The 23,118-nt window shown below is 40.0% G+C and overlaps 1 protein-coding gene across 2 annotated transcripts in view; it reads left to right on the forward strand.

The window, feature by feature from the left end:
* The window catches only part of Ugp2 (UDP-glucose pyrophosphorylase 2), a 61,756-nt gene that overhangs the window by 9,781 nt on the left and 28,857 nt on the right, over window positions 1–23,118 (forward strand). For both annotated transcript variants that reach the window (XM_036201335.1, XM_036201334.1), the window contains exons 2-3: window positions 10,025–10,152; window positions 10,927–11,034. In XM_036201335.1, coding sequence (XP_036057228.1) covers window positions 10,039–10,152; window positions 10,927–11,034 — 222 coding nt within the window. In that variant the 5' untranslated portion in view covers window positions 10,025–10,038. The remainder of the gene's footprint in view (window positions 1–10,024; window positions 10,153–10,926; window positions 11,035–23,118) is intronic.

A 23,118-nucleotide genomic window follows, 5' to 3' on the forward strand; every position in this document is an offset into this window, starting at 1 on the left:
TACCCTCCAACATCTGCATGGGAGCCGTTAGGAGAACTATTTGTTACCAGTAGTGAGGTTGGTGACAGAAAAAATGAAGAGAAAAGAAGCTCATCTGGAGACAGTCTTTAAAGAGCTCAGTAGGAGAAAGGAGGAGCCAGTTGTGGAAACAGACACGATCACAAAGGTCAGCCAAGATGTCAGATACTTCTGGGTAGTAGAGCCCAAAGAAGAGCTATTTTAGGAAGTGTTTTCACACCTGAATTTGAAGGACAGAAGAACCTGGTTAGCTTTAATTGTGCAATCAGTATATACTTCAATTTCATTCACTGTTATTTCCAGTTGTGATTATATTCTGGGAGTTCCATGTTTGTTGTTGTTTTTGTTGTTTGATTTGAACACTTGGGAGGCACAGGCAGGTAGATCTCTGAGTTCTAGGCCAGCCTAGGCTATATAGTAATTTCCAGGACAGCCAGAGCTATAAAGAGATACCCTATCAAAAAAAAAAAAAAAAAAAAAAAAAAAGATCTGACTGTTGGCTGTAAGGGTCTGTGGCTTCTAAGGGATGTTGAGACTACTGAGATGGAGGGAATAGGAGTGAAGTAAAATAGGGGTGGTTCACCCTTTGCTGCTCAAGCCTTTTGCCTTCTGTTTTTTGCTGGGTTTCTGAATGTCCGGTAAGTTTCTTCCCACTCCTTCAACCCCTTCATAGGCAGACTCTTCTTTCCCACCCACTAGTTCCCAAGTAACCAACATGGAGACTTAATATAAATTATAAATGCTTGGCTGATAGCTTATGCTTGTTACTAACTGGCTCTTACAACTTTAATTAACGCATATTTCTTATCTACCCTCGGCCACATGGTGATACCTTCTTTCAACATAGCTTATTTATCTTCTGCTTCCTCTGCCTCTTGCTCAAGACTCCGGAGACTCCACCCTTCTTCTTTCCAGCATTCTCCTAGTCTTGGTCTCCCACACAATCTTTTCCTGCTTAGCTTTTGGCCAGCCAGCTTCTTTATTAAACCAATCACAGTGGCATATAGTCACATAGTGTAAAGGAATATTCCACACATCCTCTACCCTCCACTGCCATCTGCACTTGGATAGCAAAAAGTCCATAATGTTGAAGTTTTAGTTCTTGTGAATAAGGAAGAACTATATTATAGCATGAAGTGGGGCTGAGAAGAACAACTCCTGCTTGGTCTGTATGACATTTACTGAAGTATAATGAAACCAGCCAAATAATTCTAATAAATTCTAATAAGCCCAGTTTTGTGTGATGGGGACGTAGTCTGTTGGTTGGATAGATAAGACTTTGAAGGAGAGTGATACTTAAGGATTTTTATTCCAGAATTTAAAGAAAACTAGACTAGAGGAAAATGGATAGGATGTGTTGATTTACTGTGGTGGGATGGAGTTGAGGACACACAAACAAACCTTGATTTGTAGGCCCTAGCATCTGCCTGCACTGTGACCTTTTGGAAGTCACTTAACTATTTGAACCTTAGATTCCTCCAGAAATTGAGGAGAGTAGAAGAGTAGATTAATTGCTCTCTCTCTCATCTTTAAAAATGTTTTTGTTTATGACTATTTAATGAAATGTTTGATTGCTAATTGAAGTAGTAGAGGACCAGTTCTCTTCCGTAGGAAGTGGGAAGGGAAGAAACCATTTGTATGAGGTTGAAAATCTTGTGTTATTCCAGGATTCTTATATTGCCCTTCCCTTAGAAACACAGTTGCCATTGCCCGAGGTGTAACTTGATAATGTTAAGTCCTAGAAAAGTTCTTCAGTCTGTACTTTACCTTCCGGAAATTCCAGACCATCTTTTAAAAATTCAAGAAGAATAAATAACTAACTGAAAAGAAAAATGGATTTTAGCTCTATGTCTTCTGGTCTACACTGAAGCATGAAAGATCACTGCTCTTGCTGAACTAACCACCCTTTAATTTAATTTTTAAACTAGATCTCTTATGAAATTCAAGCTGGCTTCAAACTTGCACTCTTCCTGCCTAGCTTTTGATGGTTGGGTTTCAGGTGTGTGCCACCAAATCCAGCTGTTTCTGTATTTTCTTCTGAAAACCCATCCTTACTCCTTAATCATTAAAAATATAATTTTATAGTAGTAGCATGTTATCCAGGAGAGTGAAACCACAGCAGAATGGGGTAGATGAGAGTAGTCAGTTTGTTACTGCGTTCTTTCCTTGTCGAAGCTGATTGTACTTGAAAACAGGAGAGAAGGAATACAAATTGTTCCTTCTGTGCATCTAATACTTATCAAAGAAATGGGAGAAATAAAAGGAATGGTTTTTTTATAACTCAAATTTGAATCTGTGTTTGGTATTTTTTGAGGATATGTTTGAAGGTTGGACCTACTAAAGTTGGCAGAAATCTAAGATAATATCTTCCAGCCAGCCTTTCCTACTTGACTTACTAGGGAGGATACTGACATGATAAATTCTGTGTATTTTCACCTTAAGTCTTAGGAGTTAATTGGTAGGTTATTCTAGAGGGAGAACCTTTCAAGTTGGTTTAATTTCCTTCACTTAGCTAAATCTCAGATAGCCACTTCGTTGTATTTAAACTTTGCATTCACTCTTAGTTTTAGCTCACTGTTTTTAGGAATGTGACTATCATATTTTAGCTTCAGGGGCAAAACTTGCAGTCTACAAATAACTTCTGAGTCTGTCAAATTTCTTGTTTAAAAATCATTGTGTAGTTATTTCAGGATCTGTTCAAACTGATCGGTGTTCAAACGGAACAAAATAGTTCGTGGTTTTTTTTTTAAAATACATGCCTTTTTCTTCTCCGTATTTAGTTTTCTTGCAAATTATTTGTCAACTGTTGTGAGAATTGAATTTGGTAGAATTTCTTATTTCTCTTTGCTTTTGATTGTGGATGCACATGACTAGCTGCTTTAAGTTTCTTTCTCCTTGATTTCTCTGCAATAATGAGATGTAATCTGGAATTGTAAGCTAACATAAACCCTTCCTTTCCTTGTGGCTGCTTTTTGCCAAGCTACTTACCAAAGCAGCAGAAAGGAAACAAGAACACCTGTTGGGCAGAAACTTAGTCCTATCTGACTAAAGTTACCTCTGGGGTTGTGAGAACATGCTGCCTGGATTCCCAGTACACTTTTGGGCTTTGGTTTTCACGAACAGAAGTAATTTTAAAACTGAGCAGTGTGTACTATTGTTGGTTTTCAGTCAAGGTGTGGGTCCCGACCTTTGCTTGTCTGGAAACTTAATCTCTGTTGGCTAAAGGAAGGCAGGATCTAGGTTCCCAATCCTTGCTCCTTGTTAATTGGTTTCTCATATTTTCTTGGAGAAAATTTGTGCCAAGCCTTAAAAAAGACAACAACAAAACAAAAACCAATTAACTTGTTCCCCACTTTTCTACCACTGTGATCTATTTACATTTCTGGTTCACCAAACCAAAACTGCTTTGAACATTTCCATATTCATTTACTAAAGTCAGTCCTTTCTCCAAGAGAATAAACATGAGTTTAATTCCTGAAGTAAAAAGATTTCCTTTGAGAATTAGTTCCTAAGGCCCACCCAGCCTATTTATAATTTTAACTTGAATGGCAATTTGGGGGCAGGAGGAGTCATTGAGATGGTCCTATTAAGCCTAGCCTGGCCTTGAACTCACAGATCCATCTGTCTCTGCTTCCCAAGTGCTTGGTTTAAAGGAGTACACCACTGTATCCAGCAAAGTTGTGGGGTGGTGGGTGGGTTTGGTTTGTTTGTTTTAGACTGGAGATTGAACCCAGATCTTCAGGTATATTAAGTACACGCGTGACCACTGACCTACACCTACCTGAATGGCAATTTAAAGCAAAAAAGCTATTCATATAAGCAACCCTCTTCTCTGAACCCAGTATCTATCCCACTTTTCTCTCTCTCTCTCTCTCTCTCTGCCTCCCTTCCTTCTTTTCTTTCTTTCACCCTCCCCCAGCTTTTTAGGAAAGAGGCCTAAGTTGCCTTAAATGGCTCAGAAATGCTTATAGCAGGGAATAACATTTCAATGGTTCTGTGACTTAATCCTGACAGAAATCACAGTGTGGCGTTTAGATAAGAACCCAGCTGGGCATGATTAAGACTCAAAACATCTGGAATACAAACCAGAGTTTCTGAACATTTTGAGGCTATGCTCAGATGTTCCCAAGGAAACTTGGGGTGGAGGGCAGGAGACTGGAAGGGAGGGTATGCTAATGGTCTGGTCTCCAAGGACTCTTAAGGATGGATGAGAGAGATGCTTCTCTCTACTCCAGAGGCCCTGGAACTTAGGATCTCTTGGATTACACATGCTGTGGTGCAACATCAAAGATTAAAAAACATGAATTTTGAAGATGGCTACTATTTACTGTGTACTCTTTGGCCCCAATACAAACTTGGGAAAGGGAAATTTTGGCTGAAGAGTAAAAGCTTAACCTCAAATACCATTTTTCAGCTAGACCTATTTTGTAGAAATCAAAGGAAATTCTCTAAAGTGCCTAATGTACTGACCTGTAACACCCCTGCCAAGAAAACAAAGAAAACTAAGCTGTATAGGACACAGGCTAGAAGTGAAGTTTCCTGCAATCTATCCATCCTGTGTTATAGCACTCCCCTAGAAACAATGTTGGACTATCAGGACTAAATTCATGTTCCTTTTCCAGCCAAAGACCCTAATGACACAAGAAAGATTAGAAAGCGTCACTGGGAGCCTCCAAATATCACCGTCAACTGGTACATACCGGACATATCCTAAGTCTGTTTTCTGACTTGATTTTCTTCATTTTATGGGGACTTCCAAAAAGCCTGATTTTTCTCCTTGTGTCCTAACAGGCCTTCTTGCTACCTTCCCAAATGGGTAAAACTTTTCCTTACTCTAGGCCTGCTTTTTTCAGTGTCCAGAGATTATCCCTAAGACATAACCAAATAACTAGAATAGCCTAAGAATGTCCAATAATACAGAGCCTTGGGCTCCACAGACTTTGCTGTTGAGCCCTGCCTTCTCAGTATGAAACAGGGAAGACCTGGAAAACACTCTAACCTTACAGGGTTAAAGGTACTGAGGACAGATGGATAAAGACAGTTTTCCAGATTGCCCAAGGCAAATGTGTTCACTCGAGAGACAGAAACTTGTTTGTTTTTATTGTTTTGTCATACGTGTTTGTTTCCATGTAATTGTATGTCATGTTAAGACAACATAACTCAGCTCCACCCTCAGAATTTGTCACAATAATTGAGTAAAACACTTGTGGCCACTTAAATTAAAACACCACCAAACAGTAGTATTCATTGTGATTGTGTGTGGTAAAAATGGCTATGCTTTTAGTTTTAATAACTAATATCTTAAGGTAAATTTTAGCAGCATTAAAAGACAAAAACCACTGCCTATCTACTTGTGATCTCATCTTTCAAAAACAGGCTTTTCAAGTCTCTTATCATTTAAGCTTTAGAAAAAGGAAAGAAAAGACCATGTAGAAACCAATCTGTTGGTTCCTGCTCAGCCTACTTAAAACTTTAACAGTCAGGCTAGGCTCCATGTCTTTAAAATTAAAAACTCATATGCTTTATTTGTATTAAAAGTAATATCTTTAAAAGTACAGATTTAGATTAAGGATGGCTATAAAAGATGATATATGATCAGCAGTCTAACTTCCAGATAATACAAAATCTTTGGTAGTTTTAAAAATCTTTTTATCTGACTATTAGAGTGTATGTGTGTTTATGTGTGCTGTTTTTATAATGTTTACATATTACCAGATTGGCTTATAATTAAATGGTCACTGTAATTAAAACTGTCAATGTAGCCCATATTCATTTTCATTAATAAGGTAAATTTTTAAAACAAAAAAAAAACCCAGATAAACAGTCTGGGTTGAAATGTTTCTTGGCTGGTCCTTCTCTCAGCTCTGATCCTGTAAGCAGTCTGAAGACTTGCTGGACAATAAGCTAGCTCTTAGGGCGTGAGGGCTTCTGCTGCAAGGCTCAGGTTCATGTCATGGACAATTATCTTCTAGGTTCTGTTATTCCTAAATTAAAATTGAGAAAATTATTTAACACTATGCTTTCAGTTTTTTTCTTTCTTTTCCTTTTTGTTTGATTTTGTTGTTGCTCTTGTTTTGAGACAGGGTTTCTTTTTGTAGCCCTGGCTGTCTTGAACTCACAGAGATCCCTCTGCCTCTGCCTCCCAAGTGCTGGAACTAAAGGCTGCACCACCATGGCCCTGCTGCTTTCAGCTTTCTTTAAATAATATACGTAAAAAGGATTTATATTTTATCAAAATGATTTCATAGTTTATACTAAGTGTGTTAGGCTTCTAAGGTTTACAGAGCAAGATCCAGGACAGGACCCAAAACTACACAGAGAAACCCTCTCTCAAAGAACAAAAACAACAACAAAAAAATTGAGTCTTAAATCAGATTTACTTGAAAAATATGTTTCTGCCAAGCAATAACTAAATTTTAAAGCAGAGTTTGTTTTTCAGCACTTGGTAACTGACCTTCTGGGTGTTGTTGAGTGACCATACTGGAAGGTCTGTGCTAATGTAAAGAGGCAGTCAGTATTTTAGCCTTTGCCCCAGGGCATCTGCATTCCATGGGATGATGGACACTTTTTACCTACAGCCCTGGTAGCACATTTGTCTTGTTGGTTCAGAGACTGGACTCAAAACCAGAGAACATTCTACAAACGAGGGTCAACACAGAGGAAGGTGTCTCCAGTGCTTCCAAGAGAAAGCACAGAGTCAGCAAGACCTTTACCCATACCAGCTAGTAACATTGATAAGGAAAATTAAAGGAGTCGAGGGCTCCTCCCAAGTCCCAAGTTAACCCTGTGGACCAGACCCTGGCCTAGCCTTAACAATAAAAAATGAAAAAGTTAATTTGGTTAATTTACATTTGCTTATAAATACCTAACAGAAAAGTAGAAACAAAAAAAAAAAAATAAAATTATTGGTTATAATACAAAATTAAACTTTAAAAGAAACAGTAGTTCAGGTCTTATACAGGCCTTCCCATTAAATCCTGTTTATGGGCTACTAACATGCCAGGTAGCATTGGCTGTAGGTATAATAAGTTCATCAGTGGTTGTAACTTTACTCCATGTTTTGGTTTTCTTCATTGTTTTTCTTTTGCCACTGTTGGTACTTAGTGATTATATCGTCATATTGTTTTCCTTTTAATCTATTTCACAATTAGATTCTTCGTTGAAGTTGTTCTTTTATATCTCACTATATTCTCAATGTATTAACTACCCTTAAGAACTTGTGGAACAAGATGACCATGTGACTTTTCTGTCTCTCCCCCTTGCTGGGATCATCAGTTGGCATAATCATGTTGCTCCAACTTAAACTTTGTATGTTAATCAAATAAAATTTGTGTCTTCTAGAATATGTGACACTTTGAAGCTAAACTCCCTGTGAAATGGAGATTACAGTTCAACTTTATAAGTATGAATGTTTTTCTTGCATGTGTGTAAGTGCATCATGTGTGTGCCTGGTGCTTGCAGGAGTGAGAAGAAGGTGTCCGCCCCTGAAACTGGAATTAGCAGTTGCAGCTGCTGTGTGGGAGCTGGGAACCGAACTCAGGTCCTCTGTAAGAGCAGCTAGTGCTCTTAACCATTGAGCCTTCTTTCCATGTATTGTGATTATATTTGCTCCCCATTACCCTCTGGTATTCCCCCATTTCCCTCAGACCTCCTTCTTCCTACTTAGTTCCCTGGTTGCTCTATCATCAGAGAAAAGACACACCCTTCTCCAGTAACCATTGATAGTTTATTAGGTTCTCAGAAAGAATTAAGGCCTGATTGGGCGTCTCCTCTGTGCACGGTAGGAAGTTAGAGGCCCAGTCTTGTGCATGTATGTGTTCATGGTTGCAGTAGTAATGTCATATAACAATGACACTCTCTCTATCCTCTGGGTCTTAAATTCTTTCCACTCTCTTTTGTGATGTTCTGTAGGCTTTGGAAGGGGAACTGTGAATGGAGATGTCTCATTTAATGCTGAGTGTGCATCAGTAACTTATTCCCAGTACCTTAATCAGATATGAGCCTTTTCACTGTCAGCCTCCACAAAAAGGAGCTTTTTCTCAGGCTGAGACTTACATGAGTCTATGAGTATAAACATAAATATATAGAAGCCAATCTGACAATATATTTATACAGGGAAACAATGTTAGTGTTTTCCTGTTGGGGCCAGGCTTTCCTCAGCCACGGGCTTTTAACCAGGTTTATAGTATTGTTGCTGGATCCTAATGGTTCCTTTGGGAAAGGAGTGAGAAGGCGCAGCGTCAACAACACAGACACGGGGAGTCAGTTGAAGACAAATAGCAAACTTGTTTATTCAATGACGGGGAAGGCCTTATATACCCTCCTCTCAGCACCCAGTCTGTGTTGCAATCTGGTGGCATTGCATGATCATCCATCATTGCTTGGGCATGATCAGGACTCTGACAGCAACCAGGAACTCTGACAGCAACTGGTGCAAGGCCCTCAGGCAGACTCCAGGTTGGCTCGTAAAGAAGTATGTTATGTGCATGCCTTGGCAACTGGTTTGAGCCGATTTCCTCGACTTTATAGGCCTATCCTACTACATAGTAAGTATTTCCTCCCTTGACCTCAGATGCAATCACAAAGCAGTTGGTTATCTTTAGAATAGTCATACCACTGTTGCCCCAGTGGATATATCTTACTTGGTGAGTTAGTGTTATAGTACTTGGTCTATTGCTAAATGGGACTATTGTTGTATTTTCCCCCAGCAGCCTGCATAGCTCCTTCTGGTACTGTGAACACTGCCCAGTGGGGAGAGAGTTTCTAGATCAATTCTGTCTTCATTTCTTTGTGTTCTATAATAAAGAGTGTTATATGGTGTCTTCAGCAACAAGCATCCAGTTCTGGGAGGCAACCAAAAGCAATGGCAATGGCAATGGCAACAGCCTGTATTCCTTGGGAGGTGGGGGCAGGCTGGACCTCTTTGGCCAACAACTTATAGGAAGATGTTCTGCCCCTGATACTGAGTTCTTGTTAAGAAACTGTGTGACATCTGGGAGCAGCATTATCTAACCATGAAAAGTATCTCTGTTCCATGCTCTAAATAATTATTTATTAATTTATTTTTAGTTTATAAAGTAGTGGATTTTTATGTATCTTTTTCATGCATCCTTAGTTTTAATTAATCTTCCCCTTGCTAATTTCCTAAAAGAGTATAGTGATTTTTATTTACTGATAACCTTTTTCTCACTTATTCACTGATAAGTCTTTTTATAGGCTTCTTTCTAACAGAATGGATAGAATGAATATGTATATAGAATGAGTATTATACCATAAAATATATAACATTTAATTATATAATATGTAAATTAATGTTATAATTTATTATATTTTATATAGTATATATACTATATATTATATGTGATGTTTATATGTTATATATAACATATGCAATATATAACATATTTATATATTTTGATGTTTTATACACACACACACACATACACACATATATATGTATATGATTTATTAGAATGGCTTACAGACTGTAATCCAGCTAGTTCAGCATGGCTGTATCCCAACAGAAAGTTTGAGAATCGAGTAGTTGCTTAGTCCCTGAGAGTGGATGTCTCTCAGCTGGCCTTCAGTAAGCTCTGGAATCCCAAAGGAATAGGTTCTAATGCCAGTGAAGGAATGAACTTGCCAGTGAGGGTGAAGGCAAGTGGGCAAAGAGCTAAAGCTTCCTTCTTCCGTGTCCTCCATATAGGCTGCCAGCAGAAGGTGTGGACAGATTGAAGGTGGGTCTTCCCACCTCAAATGACTTAATTAAGCAAAGTCTCTCACAGTTGTGCCCAGCTATTTTGGTTTTAGTTAAGCCAGATGTTGTCAAATTGACAGTTGAGAGTAGACATCACACTTTCTTTAGCATACCACCATTTTGTTAAAAAGCAAAGGCCAGTGAGTCTTCACCTTAACTAACTGGAGATAACAAAATTCATAAGTCTCTTTGTTGCTGACTGATTTTAATCAGTGGCTTTTTTTTTTTTTTTTTTAATTTTTATTTAAGACCTTAGCAAAGCTATGTCTCAAGATGGTGCTTCTCAGTTCCAAGAAGTCATTCTCCAAGAACTAGAATTATCTGTGAAGAAAGAATTAGAAAAAATACTTACAACAGCAACCTCCCATGAGTTTGAGGTAAGGGTTGGATAGTGTCTTTTGCTTTGTGTGTCAGCCTGCTCAGTTGCTGCGAGTGCTGATTTTCCAGCCTGAAATAAGCTTGGGATGTAACATGAGAAAGTTAGCATTGTTGAGCAGCCAAGGATCGTTAACTTTTGCTCATAGTAAAGCTACTGTCTTTTTTTTTTTTCAAGCTGAGGAAATTTCCTGAGTCACCAAAAGAGTATGGACAAAAATCACACTTTATTTTGTGTTTTAATATCATTGGGTAGAGGAATGGTTACTATGTTTGGTGGGATCTGTAAGGCGTCAGTCTGTTAACTGTGTGCTCTTCATATCTTTTCCCAAAGCCAAGTCTAGCAGACGGTGCTGCTCTGACAGCTGCCATAGGCATTGCCCAGCACCGAGAGGCTTTGCTTTTCTGTTAGCACGTTACCTTTTATTTTTCAGTTGCAGTTTGTACTTATGTCTGAGGTTAGCTATGATTCATTCCTTTTTTGTTCTTTTGGTGACAATTTATTTGCACTCAGAAGTAGTGAAAGATGTTGGTATGTAATAGGGAGTGAGTTGAAATTCATAGGAACCAAATATTGTCCAGGTTATATGATAACTGACTAGTGGGAGATAGGGGAGAAGTTTGGCTTATGTGTTAAAGAATCATTTCAATATCATTTCTTTTTAGAAATTCACTTAAGAATTTTACTTAAAGGTATTTTTAAAGTATAGTCTGTATCTAGGTTTACTATGTATTAAACATTCCGCTGTTTATAACAATTACTTCTATTTCCATAGCACACTAAAAAAGATCTTGATGGATTTCGGAAGCTGTATCATAGATTTTTGCAAGAAAAGGGACCTTCTGTAGACTGGGGTAAAATCCAGAGACCTCCAGAAGATTCGGTAAGTTTTAGATAAACTGTAAGAAAAGAAAATTGAAGGTAATTTGGGATGTTGGTGTGACTTTTGTAGGAGGGTTGTGAGAACTTAAAGAACCCTATCAGCAGACATGCTGCTCTCAGTCTGTGTGTGATCTTCACGCTGGACTGTGCAGGTAGCTGCCTTCAACTAGTTTTCTTTCTTTTAGACCAGTTAGTGCTTTGCAGAGGCCTTCTCAGTCTAATCTCATCACAACACTGCCCTATTTTTAACACATTGTCATTAGTACAAAACATACCATAAGAATTTCATGTTGTTCCCCCTTCCAAACCGTTAGATTTCTTTCTGCCTACAGCATCGTGCAGGCACTTACCAGAGTTTAAACTCCCTCCATGCTTTCAGTCCATCTCTGTAACCCTGTCTGCCTTATGCCAGCCAGCCTAGCATCCCCTTCATCATACTCCCTGCTTCTAGATCTCTGCGCATATTATTTTCTTTCAGTGGTATGGGGTCCTCACCTGTCAAAATCCTGTGTGTTCTTGGAGGGCAGTCCTGAGGCCTCCCCTGTCATTGGCCCCTAGCAGAAAGCAACACTGAGGAGGTGTAAAGGGTGGTGTTAGATGTTCAAATCTGAGCTCTGCTGCTTTGCTTTAAGTAAAATGAGAATAATACCAGGTGCTTTGTGTACTTCACAGGTTATTGTGAAGCTTTGTTAAGAGAATTTAATAAAATAGAATTTACCTCGAAGCATTTTGTAGAGCTGGTATTATTTTTTGGTTTGTTTGTTTGTTTTTACCATGTGTAGTGTTCATTTCTGATGGGGGAATGTCTTTCTGTATACTGCAAATATATGTTGCTCTGATTGGTTGATAAATAAAGCCGTTTGGCCTATGGCAAAGCAGCTTAGAGGCAGGTGGGAAATTTAAAGAGAGAGACAGGAAGAAGTGGGGGGAGCCGCCCGGAGCCACCCAAGGAGCAACATGTAATGGGGTGCGGTACATAGATTAATAGATATGGGCTAAGTTAAGATATAAGAGCTAGCTAGCAAAAAGCTTGGCCGTGCAGTTAGAATTAATATAAGCCTGTGTGTTTACCTGGGGGACGTGTGTGGGAGAGATTTGTCCCAACCACTGACCGGCTGGGACAGGAAATCTTCTGACTACACATTTCTTCTGTCTGTAATCTTACTTAGATTAACAGTTTTGAAATATGATTCAGAGCAAACTAACTGAAGTCTCATCTCAGTGCCTGTGTTTACCAGGTTTTGTTGGGACTCAGGTCCACTCATGTAAATAGAACCAGCCACAGCTGATGAAGATGACAGAGTCAACTTCAATTTGTTTTCCTAATGAAAAAGTCATCAATGAGGTCCTGCTTAGGAACTACTCTTATTCCCACATGTGGAAAAGTCCTTAAAAACTTTAAATTTATAAATTACATGTTCGTTTGTTTAAAAAAAAAAGAAAACCAATCAAACCTAATCTCTAGAGCCAGGCAGTGGTAGCACACGCCTTTAATCCCAGCATTGGGAGGCAGAAGGAGGAGGATCTCTGTGAGTTTGAGGTCAGCCAGGTCTGCTGATCAAGTTCCAGGACAGCCAAGGCTGTTACACAGAGCAACCCTGTCCCAAAAAACAAAACGAAAGAAAAAAACAGAACAAAACAACAATAAAATCTGTCTTAGCATCTGGATTGTATTCTGTCATTTCAGCACGGAAGTTAACGTTCCTCTAGGTGACTCAGCAGGAGCAGGAGCACTGCTTGCCCTGCGAGTCTGCAGACCTGAGTTCAGTTCCTAGAACCCACAGTGCAAGGGGAGAATGACTGCTGAAAGTTGTCAACTTCTGACCTATGTGTAATGGTTCATGTGTTCACACACATGAACTTACACACACACACATAACAATACAGTCAACTAAAAAATTCCTCTTCTCGGCAATGTCAATTATAATTAGCTAGCAGGGTTTTTTGGTGGTGGTGGTGCGGTCTCTAATTTTGGTCTTTGTTTTACTTGGCCCTGGAACACTAATTATTATCAATTGTTTATTTATTTGCTGTTAGATAGTAGAACTGATATTTTCTTTCCCAAAGAAAGTGAGATAATTCTTCTGTATAGATATGTTTTTTTTTTTGTTTTTTTTTTTAAAGGAAGAAATGTAGATTCATCCAGTTTTTAAAATTATTTGGGAACAGATCTAACACGATGGTAGATTTGGTTACTTTAAATACTTAGAATTTCTGTTTTAGATTTATTTCTAACTGAATAACCTGAGTTGATTACTATGTGGCGGGCTCTGGCAGGCTCTGGCAGCAGACCTGGGGGCCCTGCCGCTACAGAGTTGTAGAGCCTGATGTCAGCCAAGGGCAAGGCACCAGCCCCTCTGCAGCAGCCATGTTCAGATCCTGGTCCCTGCAGGTGGGTTCCAGTGTCATGTTCCGTGGGTTAGTGCTGAGGGATGAGCCAGCTCTAGAAGCTTGCTGAGGCAGTGGCCCTTCATAGTTTCTAACCTGCAGACTGAAGGTCAAGCCTGGTTTACCAAGTGACAGGATTAGCTGGTGGTGTGCAACTTGTCCTGTAGTCTCATATGGACACAGTGAGTCAGAGGATCACTTAATCCTGAGTATAAGGTAAACTTGGGCAACATTCTGAGAACTCATCTTTACATCCCCTCCCTGTACCAAAAAGTAGAAAACATTTCCTTATATGTTTTACAGGTGCCTACCTTTATCAAAAAGATTCCACTAAATAATTTCAGGAGAGAAAAGAGCCGCAGATTTAGCATAGATTTAGTTCTAAAGTTGTGGGTTTTTAATTTTTTTTTTTTTGTTGTTGTTGTTTTGTTTTGTTTTTTGAGACAGGGTTTCTCTTTGTAGCTTTGCGCCTTTCTTGGAACTCCCTTTGGAGACCAGGCTGGCCTCCAACTCACAAAGGTCCACCTGGCTCTGCCTCCCAAGTGCTGACATTAAAGGTGTGCGCCACCACCTCCTAGCTGGCTTTTTAAACTTTAATTCCTTTTTTTTTTTTTTTTTAAATTTAAAGATTTATTTATTCATTTATTTATTTATTTATTTATTTATTTATTTATTTATTTAGTATACAAGAGTGTTCAGCCTGCAGGCCAGAAGAGGGCACCAGATCTCTCGTTGTAGATGGTTGTGAGCCACCATGTGGTTGCAGGGAATTGAACTCAGGACCTCTAGAAGAACAGCCATTGCTCTTAACCTCTGAGCCATATCTCCAGCCCTTAATTTAATTCTTTACATTCTAGATGAACTTAATATTTTAAATAGGAGAGGAAGCATGTGTATTTGTTATTTTCTAGTTCAAGAATTGGCTTTGCTAGTGGAGAAATCTCTGTACTTTGAGAGATCATGATAGGAAGTGGGAGTTCTAGAGTGAGGATTGGAGAATGGAGAAGAAAAGCAGATCCATCCTGGGATTTACCCACCCACTTCCCCAGCATCCTGCTGACCCTTTCCGGAGGCCATGTCCATGTGGTGAGCCATAATTGTTGATGAAAATGCACAGTTAATATGAAAAAGTAACAAATAGGAAAGAAAATATTTCCTGCGTAAGATGCCTTTTGTGTGGTCTTTTGTCTTCATGTCTCTAAAGGTATAAGTTTCCATTTTAACATATCCTTCAGAAGAAGCTTGGTCTTGGTATGCACTTGTGAACCCATTTGCTGTGATGTTAAGGAGTTTGGATTGCAGAAGCAACACTTCTTTGCACTTCTTTTCTCAGTGTGGTTCTGCTGCCCACCTTTGCAGTAGTTCATGGGTTACTGTTCTTTCACCTGGTTCTTCACACCCCCACCCCCAAAATAAATTCTTAGGTTTTAGAGATGATGAGAGACACAGTTTTCCTTTCAAAATATAGTTTCTATATAGTCAACATACTTTGCTTTAAAGTACAGATAATAATTATCTTTCTGGCCAAATAGAAATTTACCCTGGGAAAACTACCATTTAGAGTGACATTGTTAATATCAATCTAGCTTCAAAGTTGTGTACATAAACACTGTCATCCAAAGCTCTTTGGTATTGTGTATGTGAGTGTGTATACGTGTGCATATGTGCAGGTGTGCACAGTTGTATGGAGTGAGAGGATAGCTCTCTCATGCCACCTTGTGGGATCAGGAGGTTGAATCCAGGTTGTTGGGCCAGTGTGCAAGCACCTCTATGCACTGAGCCATCTTGCAGGCTTGCATCTGTTTTTGTACATAGTTTGGAGTATTGCTATAGTTTATAAAGTTTCATTGAACTACAGAGACATAGATCTCTTGTCTGTAGCTCCCGTCTTGCTATAATTGCACAGTTGAACAGTTAAAATGGAGGCAATATAGGTTACTATAACACTTAAAATATTGAGCGGCTGAGAAATATCTAATAAAAGCCGATTGATTACAGCAGGTTCAGGCTGTACAACCAGGGGTGGGTACAATCTTTTTTGTGGAGCATGTGGGGTTTGTATATAAAACATATGTTCTTTGTCCTTTTGAAGAGCCTCTGTAAAAGCATTAAAAACAACCTCTATATGATTTTTAGATGTAATTTAGGCAATACCCATAGGTATCTTAAAAAATTGTAAAAGGGAATCTTTTGGATAATAATTACCTATAAATCCCAAGTAACATTCTAATGCAACCTGTCAATTATTATCAGTATGGAACAAATAATTTGCATTTTATTAAGTGGCACAACGATTTCTGTAGGTTCTTTGCCAATGTTGTTTAAGATGTGTCCTTCTCACCATTATTAAGTCTTATAACTTATTCTTGCAAATAAGTTAACAGTTTATTGTGGAGAATTATGACATACATACATTTTTAATAATACCTTGTTGATATATAACTCCAGGAAGTAAAAAGGAGGAAAGATGAGCAGTTGATAGCAAGGGATTAATTCTGTGAGCTACCACTTCAGAGCAGCATTATTTAGTAACCTGATAACCTGCCCTGCTTCAGTTGTTGCATTTCTAGAGAATTTAAATGAGGTCTCCAGGAAGCAACTTAAAGAGTGGAACCAAATCATCAGTAGTCATGGGCAAGATAAGATGGACTCCGCTTCATGGCCCAGAATTTTAAATTATGCTCTGTTGGTTTATTTATCATGAAAGTTAAGCGTTCACTTGAGTGTTAATGGATGAGCAGGAGAGGAGATTGTCATCCATATACTGAGTGATCAACACTTTAGGAAGTGCAGTCAGCCTCAGCGTAGGGGCGATAGGCCAGTGTTGCAATCATTCCTGTGCTAGAGGTAGGGCTTGTTTGAATCTGTTCTCCCATGAAGGGACCATTAATTATTGTTACTGAGTTATTCCTGCTTGGGAGAAAATGAACAAACAAAAAATAAACAAACCCACTAAGCTCTGGAGCAGCCAAGACCCAGCTATTGCTGAAGCAGCTTAGCTCTGTCCACCATTTATTGGACCTCGGTTGTCGCATCAGATGCTGAAGGCTTTGAGTTGAGGTCAGAGAGCCCTGAACACTCGGAGCCGAGTGACCGCTGGGAAGCCAGGAAGCCGGAGAGGCTGCAGCGGCCATTCCTCCCACTCTGCCAAGACCTGCCAAGGTACATTGGAAGGAAAATTGTGTCTTTCTTCTGACTTTTGTTACTATTACTATTATTATTAATTTTCCACTCTCTTACTTACGGTTACGATCCCTTGGGTGAGAGGCCTAGAAATCCTACCTTCTGTTTCTACTTCAAGAAAAATTTTAACCTTCTCCAAGGGTTGTGCCCCAGTTGGGCACCAGTTGTGGGGGACTCTGCAAATGCCAAGGCCGGCAGAGTAACAAGCTGGGTGAAGCTAGGACATGGGTTCAACACGACCTAGCCGGTGTTGGTTCAGACTTCTAGTCTGACCCCAGCAGTTTATCCTTGGATATTAAGTATGGTACAGTTGGAAACGTGGCTTCTGGGTATAACGCAGTCCCTGTGCACAAGGAGGCATACTTACATGGAATACTTCTCAAATGCGTGTCACCTCCGTACAGCGGGTTCTTGAGATAGGCTACGTGTGTTACCCTAAGGGCCTAAGGGAGGATCTAGTGTGGTCTTGTTCATATAGATTGTGGTAATTGGGGTTCTTAGCCAGCTCAGACCCTAGCTGGGGGAGCCCCTGGCCATGCAGATAATGCAGAGGTCACCTAGCCACCTCTGGTCCTGCCTATGCGAGCTTGGTGTGGCCTGGCCCCACAGCAGCATAAGTCACCAGGTTATTAACCACTAGCTGCCTTGTCGGGAAAACAAGTTATACATTTCTCTCTTTGAAAAGACAACTCTCTGTGTGTTACACATTCCTGCTTTCCTTGGTGCTAATCTGTGAGGGAAAGGACCTTTATATTCTGTGTGTGTGTGTGTGTGTGTGTGTGTGTGTGTGTGTGTGTGTGTGTGTGTGTGTGAGAGAGAGAGAGGGGGGGTGGGGGAGGGGTGGACAGACAGAGATGAGAGGGAGGAAGAGGAAAAGAGGAGAGGAAAGGAGAGACAGAGACAGACCACTTGAGACCATAGTGTTCATGAGTAGGGCAGAGGACACCTCCAGTATCAGCCTTGATCTTCACCTTGTTAAGATAGGGGCTCTAGTGTTTTCCACTACCTACCCAGACTAGCTGGCCCACAGACTTCTGGGCCAGCTAGTTTCTGTTTTTCATCTCCAAAGGAACATGTCCAGACACCCAATTGTAGCTTCCACGTAAGAAGTTTATATCAGACAAGTGAAAAATAAAAATGGCTGTGTAGTTCTTCTGTCCTATGTCTACATCTCTAATAGAACTATGAGGGAATTTCCACTAATACTGGGAGGTTTTTTTAAATTGAAGCAAAGTGAGCAGCAGCCCATACCTACTGCTTACCCTTTCTGCCCTGAAATTCCTTGGGGGAATCTTGCTAATTCTTCTTTGGGGGTGTGGGCTTCTTTAGTTTTGAACAACTGAGTATCCACCTACTTCATTTTATAGCCAAGATTAAAAACAAGTTTACACTAGGTACCCCAACTTGGGAGATCTCTGTGGGAATTACAAGCTCTCCATAACACCTGGAATTATGTATATGTATTTTTTTCATAGTAGACTGTCAGCGTTGTCATATTCTCAGAGGAGACCATGACCTGTAAAAATTAAGATCTGCTTTCTTGCAGACACGGTGGCACACACCTTTAATTCCAGCTCTTAGGAGGCAGTCAATAGATTGTACAAGTTCAAGATTTGCCTTCCCACATAGTGAGTTCCAGGTCAGCCAGGATTACATAATACAATCTTGTCTCAAAAAACAAAGAACAAACTGAACCGCTGTCTAAGATTGTTACTCAAGCAGAGATTAGCAGGCACCTCCTCCTTGACCATCGCTATCTAGATTCTAGAACTACAAAAACAAATAGAGATGTCTTTCCTTCCAGCAACACCCCCACCCCCCCCCCCCCCCGTTTTTAGAGAACTTGAGTCTAGAAATGGCTAACTACAAAATCAGCACCATGAAAACCAGAGGGTGTTCTAGAATCATAACTGTATGGGTATGAGAAAGACTTCGTGGTCTCTCTGGGTAAAAGGCTAATCAAAAAGGAATAAACGCTGTGAAAGAAAGAGGCATAAAGTTGCTGGCATGCTGTTCTCTGTGGGCCATATCATATGGCAGCTTTGTCTCTCTGTGTCTCGAGTTCCTTTGACCCTCCATTGCCATTCCTGTTCACTGGCCTCAGCCCTTCTCTGGGTGCTGTGCACCAGGGCGATGCCGCAAACTCACTTCCATTTAAGAAAGGAGTGGTGGACCAGCAAACAAGTGTAAACATGTGTCCTTGTTTATCTCACATGCTTGTATTAGAGTTGACAGCTTGGTCAAGCATTGTGAGGTCCGTCAGCATCTTCGCTAGTTAGAGCTTTTTAAATGTTAGATTTATTAAGGTACAAGCCGCTTTAAGAGCTGCTTGATAAGCCTCTGGTTCTAACTTCATCTCTTCTTAAACACACAAGCTAAGTCAGCTGTGTTTTGTCAGAATGCTGCCTTCTCCTTTCTCCAGACTGCTCTAGGGAATAGGCTGGTTTGCCTAGGCGCCAGCCTCCCTTTAAGTCACTTGACCATTCGCTCAGCTCAGTGGCTCTCAATCAACTGTGGGTCACGACCCCACGGAGGAGGGCGAACTACCCTTTCACAGGGTTGCCTACAACTATAGGAGAACACTGATATTTACATTACGGTTCATAACAGTAGCAAAGTTACAGTTATGAAGAAGCGACTTAATAATGTTATGGTTGGGGTCAGCACACATGAGATGTTAAAGGTCACAGCATTAGGAGGGCTGAGAACCACCATCGCAGCTGTTGCTCATGTAGACACGTTTGCCTTTAGTTTTCTGTAGAACTCTCTGTAGGCTCTTCTGTTTCCTTTCTCTCCATCTCCGGTTTTTCAGGCCTGCTTCCACAGTGTGAGTTATAGAATTAAACTAACAGTGTACCGTACATGCTTTAGTTAGTTGAAAATTCTCAATTTAAAGTTTATATATGGCCAGGCAGTGGTGGCGCACTTTAATCCCAGCACTCGGGAGGCAGAGCCAGGTGGATCTCTGTGAGTTTGAGGCCAGCCTGGACTACTAAGTGAGTTCCAGGAAAAGGCGCAAAGCTACACAGAGAAACCCTGTCTTGAAAAACCAAAAAAAAAAAAAAGCTAATATACAGTGTAAGCTGAACCATGTTTCAGGTGCCACTTATATTTGTCAAGAAATTTATGTAGGATTATTTAGTTATTGTAAATCCTTCTCCAAAGGTAGCTACTGGGTTGGTGTGATGGGGGAGAGGCAAGGTGACTTTAGTAAAGAGCTCGCAGATTCTGACTCAAGGAAGTGGTCCTCCAGGTTTTCTCTTACCATTTTTTCACCTTCTTCAATCAGACTTTGTTCTTTCTATACTCAAGTGGAATGTTCTTTGTAAACTACCACCTTACCTGATAAGGAGATGATGCCTCACATGGTTGACTGATTTTATGACTTTAGCTCTATGTGACATCTATAAAAAGGTGATGAATATACCTGTTTGTCACATTTCAATGATTTTTATTTACCATCTGTATGTGTTACTTTTACATTTTCTACTTAAAACATGTTTGGACTCCTTTTAATCTCCTAAAATTTCTATACAAATTTGTCAGTTCAGTAAGGTGTAGGGATTGGGTTTTCCCTTATGTTTACCTTTCTTCTTCCTAGGACCTTGCCATCTGTAAATCGATGCTTTTTATTTAATTTTGGTTTCATCGTCCTGGTTTTTATCATCATCTTTTCTGTCGTTTACTAGGTTAAAGTACACAGGAATATTACAATTTTACATGTCCTCAGTATTTTGAAATTGCTCCCATTTTTAATAGGATAGCCGTAGGTGTGCGGGTTTGAAAGGTGTCAACAGTGGGAAACAAAGTACTGTAAACTGAATTAAGCAATTTACAGTGTTTTGGTTTTTTTGTTTGTTTGTTTGTTTTTGCTTTGTTTTGTTTTTTGAGACAAGGGCTCTCTATATAGCCCTAGCTGTCCTGGGACTAGTTCTGTAGACCATGCTGGCCTTGAACTCACAGAGATCTACCTGACTTTGCCTTTGTTTTTAAATAAACAATTTTAGAACCGTTTGACTTACAGAACAGTTTTAAAGATCCACTTTGTTTTTAACTAGAAAGATAATGGAGCTATCCAAGCTAATTTTTATTGTCTGTATCACTTTTAAAGCCTCTAAGTCACAAAGGGCACAAGATAATTATTGTACTGATAGAATTCTTTTCCACAGTTCAGAATAAATCATCTAAAAGAATATGGGTATGTCAGAAGGTGCCTGTGACTAGACTAACTATGGTAACAGGTGGGAGCAGGCCATGAATGGAGATTGTTACTTACAGACAGGCTTGTTTAAGACAGTTGTCTTCATGGTGATCATCCTAAAGCCCTGGAGGATAACGAGGTAGTCTCTTCCTTCCTTCCTTCCTTCCTTCCTTCCTTCCTTCCTTCCTTCCTTCCTTCCTTCCATCCATCCATCCATCCATCCATCCTTCTCTCTCTCTCTCTCTCTCTCTTTCCAATGATAAGGCTCAAACCAGGGTCTTCACACAAGTTAGCCAACTCCTCTATTTGCAGCTTTTTCAGCTACATCCCTGCTCAGTGTTTTTTTTATTTAAGAAGTTTAATAGATCTGTATAGAAAGCTCTATGTTCCATAGGTAATGACTATTGCCAGTGTTTTGTGTTATATGTCAAGCATTGTACTGAATCTTTTGTTTCTGATATCATTTAATGTAAAAACTAACCTGGAGAACTTTAGCAGCAACAGGGAGACAGCCTAACACACCACCAGATCCTTGACTGTGCCAGTTTCAGGAAGAACCAGAGTGAAATAAAGTTTGTTTAGTATTTGGCAGACCCATATGGGAAAAGGACATTATACAATCCAAGATACAGATAGGAGTTTCTGGAGAAAGAGTTGCTCTTAAGTGTCTTCACCATGGCAGTATGTATAATCCTGTGGCTTTCTAAATCTTCCTTCCTTCCTTCCTTCCTTCCTTCCTTCCTTCCTTCCTACCTACCTACCTACCTACCTACCTACCTACCTACCTACCTTCATTCTTTGATAGTTATACACGTGTGTAAAATGCATTCTGGTCACTCACTTCAATACCCCCACATACACTGTCCCACTCCCACATTCATGGCTTTTGGTTTTGTTTTGTGACTAATTTGGTTGAATCAGGGCCATCTGTGTGACTATTGGAGGACAGTAGGGTCACCAGTGGGTATATAACTGAAGGCAATGACTGTGACTCAGAGTCTTTCAGTAGGAAACAATTTGGCAGTGTAAGTTAGAGCTCCCTTGTCCTCTCATCCATCTGTGCTTGGCTGTTAATGGGTTCATTCTTGTGCAGACTGAGTGCAATCATTCCCAGTTGTTTAAAGTTTGTGCTTAACCTGGCAGGGTGTTGCCAGTAGGTGACGTTTTGAAGCCCTTCTCTCTGTCTTCCAGCTCTTAGATTCTTTCCACCATCTTTTCTTCTATATTGTTCCTGAACCTTGGAAGAAATGTGTCGTGTTTAAGGCTGAACATTCAACCATCACTGTTCTCAGGGTCTTAGATAGCAATAAGTTTGTTCATGCACACAGTTCACAGAGAGGTTTCTCTGACTAAAACTTAGAGTGATAATTGTCTCCATATATGTAGAAGATACTTCCAAGTTATGTCAGTTTAGCCAACAGTAGTAGAATTAAGTCATATTCTCTTTCATGGCCTCTAACCTCCCTAGCTGTGAGTTTTTGACCAGTTTTACTGTATGACTTACGATTCCTTGCTGAGGAAAGGGCCTCAAATACAGTCAGAGAGTAGTTGGTTACCCCACTAACAGTCTTGCTGCTCTTATACAAATAAACATGTTTTGGCCTGGCAGGTTAATATCATAGTTTATAGAGTTAGCAGATAAGATCATTGATGTGTTCTCTTGCCCAGCACAATGAACGCTAGCTGTCAGGGAGGAAGATCAGTTCCAGTTCGTGCAACCAAAAATGTCTGATGTTGTCAGCAATAGGGCCTTACCATCTAGTTCTGGTGGGCAACCACGAAGGAATGGCAAGAGTTTGTATTGTTTGGGGGGCTTCTATGGTCTCTCTGACCAGTAAATCATAAAGGAGGTGGTCCACTGTCTTAGTGTCCTATTGCTGTGAAAAAACTCCATGACCATGGCAGCTCTCAGAAAGGAAAAGCATTTAATTGGGGTTTGCTTGTAGTTTCATGGTGGGGAGCATGGCAGCATGCAGGCAGACATGGTGCTGGAAAAGTAGCTGAAAATTCTATGTCTGGATCCACAGGCAGTAGGAAAGGGGGTGGATACTGGGCATGACTTGGGCTTTTGAAACCTCGGAGCCCACCTCCAGTGACGAACTTCCTCCAATAAGGCCACACCTCCTAATCCCTCCCAAGTAATGTCATTCTCTGATGACTAAACATTCATATATATGAGCCTGTGGGGGCCCATTTTTATTCAAACCACCACACGCATACCTTGCATTAAGTTACATTTATTAACATGTAATTTACAGCAAGGTTTAAAAATTAAGTTAAAGCTTAAAGTTTTAAGTGAAAATACATGGATTG

Source organism: Onychomys torridus, chromosome 10 (genome assembly GCF_903995425.1).
Source record: "Onychomys torridus chromosome 10, mOncTor1.1, whole genome shotgun sequence".
In the NCBI taxonomy this organism is placed as follows: Eukaryota; Metazoa; Chordata; class Mammalia; order Rodentia; family Cricetidae; genus Onychomys; species Onychomys torridus.